We start from the raw sequence: 8646 nt of genomic DNA, 5'->3' as shown, positions 1-8646 counted from the left end.
TTGCGAGTATCCACGTAAAAAAAGCCGTTGTAAACTGAACGTAAAGAGTTCAGACATAATGAGGAGGACATTTAAGCTAAGCTATGTGTTAAAGGGGTCATATAATGGTACATGCACTTTTACAAGTTGATTGTACTGAAATGTGCCTGTACACAACCATCATAAAATTATAAAAATCCATCCAGTGGGTTTTTTTTTAATCTTCTTATATGTTTTCCACGGCAAGAGTCAATCAACGGTCATTGTTGATGCGCTGGAGCACTGTCTATGAGCAGAATGTCATCTAAGCGATTGTGGTGTTCTGTTCTTGGGTGCAATAACGAACACAGCAGTCATTTTGATGTTCCTAAATCCGAACCGAATATTCCCCACGATCAACGTCAGTTCTTTCATGTTTGCGCGAATCATTTCACACACCAGACTGCTTTACAAACGAGGTCAGTATAAAGCTGGTTTTGCTAAGAAGCTGCTCCTGACAAAAGGATCGGTACCAACTATTCGCGTTCCTGCTGCACCTCCAGAAGAAGAAGAAGTGAGTGTAACGTTTTATTAACACTTGCTGCACGCTTCACGATGAATGCGGCTGTTTACACTCAGGGTACATTACGGCATGTTTTCTATATACGACGTTCTCAATATAATTCATAATCCCACGTTTATAATGAACAACGCGTTATGGTTATTGTGTTACAAACGGTGTACGCACAGAGCAGAGGGGCGGGGTGAGCAAAGCTCATTATCATTTAAAGACACATGCACTTAAATGGCGTGCTGAAAACAGAGCTGTTTTTGACCAGGTAAAATGAGTGTTTTCTTAATGAGAATTTTTAATTAAAGTATATTACAAACTTTTAATTTAGACCCTAAAGAATCATATTAGCTTGTACAAAAATGGCATTATATGACCCCTTTAATGGTACAAAGACCTCTTTTAAGTCAAAAGATCAGGGCTGATTTGATTTGTCATGACCCCTTTAACTAGTCCATCACTGTTCTGATCTGGTCAATCTTCAGCATATGAGCTGTGTGTCATCTAAAGGTTTAATCTTCAGTCTTCCATCAAAGCTAATCGTTTTGTGGTCTGGGTTCAAGCTACTGTTGGTTATATTTGACTGAACTCTGTGTTTGGACTCATTTATTAAATACGTTAATAAATAATGTATTTATTGTGATAAGATGTCATCATGTTTTATATATATAAAATATATATTATATATTTTATATATATATATTGAGAACTTTACACACTGTCACTATAAAGTAGTGACTGTCATTATTTACAACTATGGGGAAATATTGAGAAACTTGACTCAGTTACAAGTACAACACAGTTCACATGTTGTTACGGCTGTGATTAAAATATATTTAATTACTCTTTTTTTAAATATTTTTCACACAGATACATTTAAAAGCATTTTCACATGGATAATCATACCACCCTGATGGAAATAACACAGCACAGTTCTCTTTTTCATATCCATTTGGTTCTGTCAACATCCAGGACCTGCATCAACAGATCAGCATTAGATGTTCTTCAGACTGTGAGATATGATCATTTATTAGAGAATAATCAGTTCAGTGATTTCTCACCCAGAGGTCAGTGTGCTGCCATCAACCCATGTCCATCTGCCCTCCACATCACCGTCAGTCAGACCCATCCAGACTCCAGTGCTTCCAGACATCTTCTTAACAAGCTCCTAGTAGAACCAACAAGGAAACTACATTTAAAGGGTTAGTTCACCGAAATATGAACAATGCTATCATCAGTTCCTCACACTCATGTTGTTCCAGCTCCATAAAACTTTCATTCATCTTCGGTACACAAATAAAGATATTTTTAATGAAATCTGAGAGATTTCTGTCCTTCCATTAACAGTCTATTCACCCAAAACTTTGATGCTTAAAAAAGTTCACAAAGACTTTGTAAAAGAAATCCATATAAATTGAGCCGTTTAATCCAAGTGTTCTGAAGAGATACGATCACCTTATATGATGAACAGATTTAATGTAGGCTTTCATTCACATATAAACTTTCATCAGCGAACAAACATAGAGCAACATTGTTCTCATGCATCAAGCAAGAACGGTTGATCTCTACGTATGTTCGATGAGCATTTTGAACCGTCAGAGTTTTGGGTGAATACACTTTCAATGGAGAGACAGAAAACATTCAGATTCCATTAAAAATATCTTTCATTTGTTTTCTGAGAAAGAACAAAGTCTTTTGGGTTTGAAAAGAGGAGGTTGAGGAATTGATGACAGAGTTTTTGAGTGAATTAACTCTTTAACGTCTGTGTTTCTGAGTGGTCATACTGTAAGAGTGCAGCACAACCTTCGGTGGTCAATCTATGTTTCACTCACTTCTTTCTCTCTGTTGTTTACGATGATCAGATCAGCTCCTCTCTCTGTACAGTATCTTCTGCTCTCAGACCAGCTCTTCTCCTCAGAAGACATATAGTAAAAACTGGATTGATAAATACATCCATCTGTAAACAGAACCAGATCATCCACTAGCACTTTTACCACTGGTACTGAATTATGGAAACACTATAGTTTAACATTACCCATTTCATTGAGCATCTTCCACAGTTCATTTCTCTCCTGATTGAACTGGTCTCTTTCATTAGTCTGGTAATTGTTCTTGGTTACTCCATCACTTTCATTTGTCAAGGTTATGTCCTTGTTTAGTAGCTGGTCTCTCTCCTCTGTGAGGTTGGTAATCATGTTTAGTAACTGTTGTCTCTCTTCTGTGTAGTTTGTGCTCTTGGTATGGATGTGGACACACAGCACTATGACTGCAGTCAGCAGAAGAACACACAGAAGCACCAAACACACTGGAGCTGCTCTGGAGCTTCTGGTCTTCACACAATCACTTCCTGAAAATAAAGTAAAGAAAATAATGATAAAGGTTTTATTAATTTCCTAATGGTGTGTTGTATTTGTACCTGTATGGTTTCTCTGGGTGCCTCTGTCCAGATCTTGTGTTCCATCAGTGTTTATATTGCCATAAACAGGCTGAGACATTTTTGTTCACTTGGTCATGGAAATGATAATAATACCAATAAATTTGCGTAAAAAGCTCTTGCTAAATGGCACAATTGTGGTAGTGTGGTTAGATGTAGTAGCCGGGTTCAAGTTAACACATTTTCAGGGTGACTCTTATTCAGTTGCATCGTTTAACAGCTCACTGGAGAAGTTGATCAATAAACAACAACTTGAATTTCAGATTGTTCTTCACACAAACATATCATATGACTACAGAAGACTTGGAATAAACCCCCAGGTCATATGGTCATATTTGATGATACTTTTAAAAGCTTTTTTTTTTTTAATCTCAAGAAATCTTCAAAACATTTTCATTTGTGTACCACAGGGTCAGCCCTATGTTCCCACATTTCTAAGAATTTTTTTTTACTGAAAATTTTGAAAATTAGGCCCTATGTTCCCACAACCCTATGTTCCCACAGCCCTATGTTCCCTGTAAATTCAGTCTTTTGCGAACACTGTGTCATTGAGCTCTCTTGTCTCCTCTATGGTCTCATCTGATGGATTCAGCGGTAAGTGTTAAAATGGCAAAATTTGCTCAATTAAACAATATGATAGTGCATGTAATTCAAAAGTATTAACCAAATAGCGTTAGTTGTAGGTTATGTTGTTAGCAGTTAACGTATTCACGTAGGTTTGATCATGCAAATTTAAAGATGTTGGTTTTAGTGTTAAAGCAAACTGTGAGACATTAGAAACACTGTCGGAAATTTCTTTGGAGCCTCATTTTTGAAAACATTGGTCATTATGTGTTAACTATAGCTTTTCTTAGTACTAACAACGTTAGCATTTTTCTGTGGTGACCACTGGGAAATAAAGTTGTAAGGTAAGCTGTGGCCTTAAATGTGCTGTATGTAATTGTTCACTCTACTAAAGCATAACAATACCACAATATGTTTGCAGATATTTAGGAAGCATGCTGAGTTCACATACTGTACTCGTTTCTCTGAAAAACACTTCTACAGCCAGTTATTTTACTTATTTTTTAACCCATTCCGTGTTGGAATGTCTATTTTTTGTTCTGGTCTGTGTGATCTCGCCCACTGCCGGTTCACCTTAATAGTATTTCGACACCCTGGGATGCCAGTTGGCAGGAAACACAGAGTATTGGAAACGAACAAACAAACTGGGTCAGAGATTGTAGATTCTACCCGACCTAAAAATCCCTATCTAAAAATCTCAATGAATGAGAGCATAATAAAACGCAGATAAATCAACTCATCAAGTTACAGTTTGCAAGTTTACATCTCCAATATTTTGAATTTGGACTGCAGTACCTATTTCGACAACTTGCTGTCATCCTTACAGACTGTACCTTTAATGTAGGCATTATGACAGTTCACAAGTTCGTTTGCCCATATAATCTTTAAGCTAATAAGGTTAAGTGTATCTGGGTGAACTCGAGCTTAGCTCAACTAAGTTTTCTCAGTGTGTTCCGCACCGTCAGCTGAAATTGGTCCTTCTCTGCTTTTTTCGGCCGATTTGGCATGTTGAATCGGCGTCGGGCCGTCGGTGAGAGAGAGAACTCTAATTGGCTGTTCATCACGAGAATAATAGCAAAACAGCGAGCAAAGAAGTAAAAACGGTAAAGATAGAAGGTTGTTCTAATGTTACATCAGCTTACCTGAGTGTTCCTTGGCGAATATTTCAATATTAACATGAGCGGAGTGGAATAAAGTAAGTGTTTGATATTAAAAACGGTAAGCACGCACTGCTTTGTGAGTTGGCATTAACTGTTACTTCACAGTTAAAAACAGTAATTCTACAGAAGAATACTGCTAAATTACAGTAATCCGATGGCATTAACTGTATCTTCACAGTTAAATACAGTAATTCTACAGGAGCACACTACAATGATTCTACAGGATCACACTGCTATATTACACAAATGCGATGAAAATCGATACAAATGATACAGTAACTTCCTGCGAAACCAATTCAACTAGTAGCCAGTAATTTACTGTAAATGTACGGCCAAATAATTTACACTGTGAGGATTGTGACTAACAGCACTAAAGTCAAGGCTAAGATCAATTTTTATGATCTGTGTTTTCTCAGTTTCTCCACCAACACAAAGATAGAGCAGCATTCTCATGAACATAATTATGAAGGCATCAGGTCTTCCCTAAAACCATCATGATAACACTAAACTAATGCTGGCTGTATCTGTGCAGTTTTTCTGACACTCAAATACACCTGACCTCACCTGAGGTTCACTTCATCAATAAAGGGCAAACAATAGACTGACGCTGTGCTTCAGTTGTGTTCAATGTTATCAGTGTACACAGTTCAGTTCATAAAATTATTTCAGATATCAGATTTATGACCATACTAACTAAAACACACAAGCTGAGTAAACATGTTGCTCTGTTTTTAAATACAAACGGTTAGAAATTAAATCCAATAATAGCATCAGAAGAACAAAAAGTAGAACCAAACACACTGTAGCTGCTATTGAGCTTCTGATCTTCACACAATCACTTCCTGAATACCACAGTTATGACATTAGATGACTGAATATGTGCAGACTGTGATGTTTCTATCAAAGTAATGTGATTACCTGAACACTGAAGTGGTTGGTGTGTGTTTGTCTCTGTCCTGAAGTCATGATCTCTCACTGCACTCTCATAGATTTCCACTGTCATCTCCAGTCTCTCTGTCTGCCTTCCCTCAGACTCTGTCCCGATCACATCATCATAAATACTATCAGACATTTCTTCTCTTTAACATTAAATGATATTGTTCCTTGTTTTTTTAGATCTAATCAGCACTCGTCTTCTTTTTAAAGCTAGTGGCAAACAAGCTTGAGGTCAATGTGTGAAGAAAAAAAAAAGTGCCATCAGACCCTTAAAGTTGACATGAAGCAGAAGTTGTGATAGTCTTTTCTTCCCTTTTCGTATGTATATGTGAAACTCAGCCATGTGAGTGACAGCCCAGCAAGCAATTTTGTGTTTAAAAGACATCTAATAGCCGTCCAAACACAGCCCTGACGTCTAGGCTAAAACAAGGCAAAATTTGGGCTGTCAGTGAAAATTTAACAGACGTCTAAACATAGCCAAAGAATAGACTAGTCATCAATTAGATAACATGTCAAAGAAATTAAACCAATCACCTTGTAATCACTGTTGACTTTGCTTACATGATGGAATATCATACATCTCACAAGTTATTTTGGTAAAAACGACATGTAACCAAATTCATGGTTATTTTGTCTAGAAGCGTGTCACTCATAGCCGGACTATCGGGTCTATGGTTAGCCGAGACGGTGAAATGACGGCTATTGCTTGCTGGGAGGTCGCACCAGTAAACACTTCATCAGAGAAGAGATGTCATTGCAAGAGGGAAGTTGATGACTTTGACTTTTAAATTTGATGTGCATTGATCAATTATTTATAAATACTGCTACATTACATAAAATATAATGCAAGGCAAGTTTATTTATATAGCAAATTTCAAACACTATGGCAATTCAAAGTGCTTTACAAAAGGAATTAAAATAATCACAGAATAAAAGTTACTGGGTTGTCACTTTTCATGTTTTCTGGGTTGGTAGATGCACCGGGGACCTGATTATGTCATTTAAACACGGAAAAAGTCAGATTTTCATGATATGTCCCCTTTTAAATCAGTTAAGATTTGAAAACCACCTAGTGTCTTCCAGGCCTTATACGTTTAGAACCATCCGTGAAGTAAATCAATAAAAATGACTATAAAGTATTTAGCAATACAGATTTTTCAATTTTAAACCGTATAATTATAGTAACCACATTACATTACCACTATATTGTTCATGTGAGTGTAAATGTAATGCAATCATTTATTTAGAATATCAAATTTTGTGCATAGAATCGGTCAAATCAATAATTTGGAAGATGCTCATAAACATTCCTCTATAGGGCATCACCATCTTGAATGGCAAAGTGAGTCTCATTTGCTTGATATTGAGAATAACATGCAGCAGAAGCAAAGCACACTTTAACTGATCTGCAGCTTCCTGAAGCCACTTCCTGAACACGTCAGACATGATGTTTCAGTGTGTCTCTGTTCCACAGCACAGGACAGATACTTTACTTTACACAGGACAGATCATTGCAATATAAGTAGTAAATTACAGCCTTTAAACTATAACCGATCCAACTTGTGCTCTATTGCTAATGATCAAGGACAACATTAGATGCAGGCATTCTTGTTTAAACAACAGCTGAATAAACAAGAAGTTAAAATTGAGGAACTTACATTTTAGACACAATATTGACAGTTACTTTGTCTATTTTTTCTCCACCAACAAAAGTAGTTCCAAATGAAGCCAAAGCAGAAAGAGCCGTTCGGCTTCTCAGATCAACACAGTGATGTTTCATTCCTGAAAGAATCTGTGTTTTTGAGCAAATCGATTGACTTATATAGTGGACATTATGAAGTGCACTCATTTAATTACAAAATGCACCACAATAGCAACCGATGAACAACCAACATACAATCAACTTCTAGAGCCAGAGAAACCCATGAGATTCGTGTTGAATTAATTCCCCACGTCTCGGCAGAAGATGACATCCACAGCCATCCAAATTAATTCACTCATTATCATTCATTGTTTCAAGTGGACTATATTAGTGGAGTAAAGTAGGGAATAGTGAATTGGGGTTTAGGGGGAGATTTCAAACGCAGCCAATGACTTGCTTATAAAGATATTTGATGACTCACTCTTAAAGACCATATTAATGTATCAACTTATATTAGAAATGCTCCTCTCACATATTCTATTAAATTACATAGACAAACAGCCCACCTGATGACATAGAAACAACCAGGGCCTAAAACCAACTTTTTGCCACATCACTTAATAAAATTTACTGGCCATAAATATTTTTTATCAGTTATAACAGCAAAATTTCTAGTTACCAGTGAGAGAATCACAATTCTTTTTTTTTTTTTCAATTTCGATACCACAGCTAAAACTACCAGCATAACTAAATTAAAAACATTATTAACGACAAGAAACAGTAGTTTTCAGGTGGAGACACTGAATAAAGTAATTTGACAAATGAGTGTAAAATTAGATTTTTCAATTGTTTTAATACCTCCTTTTTGTTTGAATGAGCATCAAATACTCATTAAAATAATAATAAAAAAGTATCTTATTGTTTTGCACAGTACAACAAATCTGCATTGCTTTGGATGTACAGATGTGATGCTTTGCCAGCTTTATTAAACCTCTAAATCCGTCTCACAAATCCATACAAAGGTGCAATTACATGGATAATCAGCCAAATTACAGTACAGTATCCTTCGCTGCCTACGATATCCCACAATCCTGTGATTCTGTTATAGTTGAGGTAAAAAATAAAGGCGGCTTCTGAAAATTGCAGTTGATGGTCAATTTATGTGTAACTGTACGTTTCTGACAAATGTTTTCCACTTTTGATGTCATTTCTGGTGAGAAATTACTATTCTAGTAATTTAATATTTACTTGGTTATCACCAAAGCTCGCTCTATTTGGCTGTAGATCATTGAACCATTATGCCAGTATAATTTTGTCATAATATCTTTGATTATAAACATGAACTTTATGATTAGTGTGTAATTTTATTTTATATTTGGTC

General features: G+C 36.2%; 1 protein-coding gene across 1 annotated transcript; it reads right to left on the bottom strand.

Annotated features, from left to right (window-relative positions):
• Positions 1–1348: 1348 nt before the first annotated feature.
• On the bottom strand, positions 1349–5922 carry LOC311081763 (uncharacterized protein). Its single transcript, XM_084112400.1, has 5 exons — positions 5606–5922; positions 2565–2876; positions 2362–2486; positions 1591–1697; positions 1349–1504 (listed from the first exon to the last, which is right to left on the bottom strand). The coding sequence occupies exons 1-5, from the start codon at positions 5757–5759 to the stop codon at positions 1381–1383; spliced, it is 822 nt and encodes a 273-aa protein (XP_083968526.1). The 5' UTR covers positions 5760–5922; the 3' UTR covers positions 1349–1380.
• Between the last annotated feature and the right edge of the window lie 2724 nt (positions 5923–8646).

This window comes from Abramis brama (genome assembly GCF_963993115.1).
Source record: "Abramis brama genome assembly, chromosome: 4".
Classification (NCBI taxonomy): Eukaryota; Metazoa; Chordata; class Actinopteri; order Cypriniformes; family Leuciscidae; genus Abramis; species Abramis brama.
Note: the sequence above shows the minus strand (reverse complement) of the source record. Positions and strands in the feature narration are given on the sequence as shown.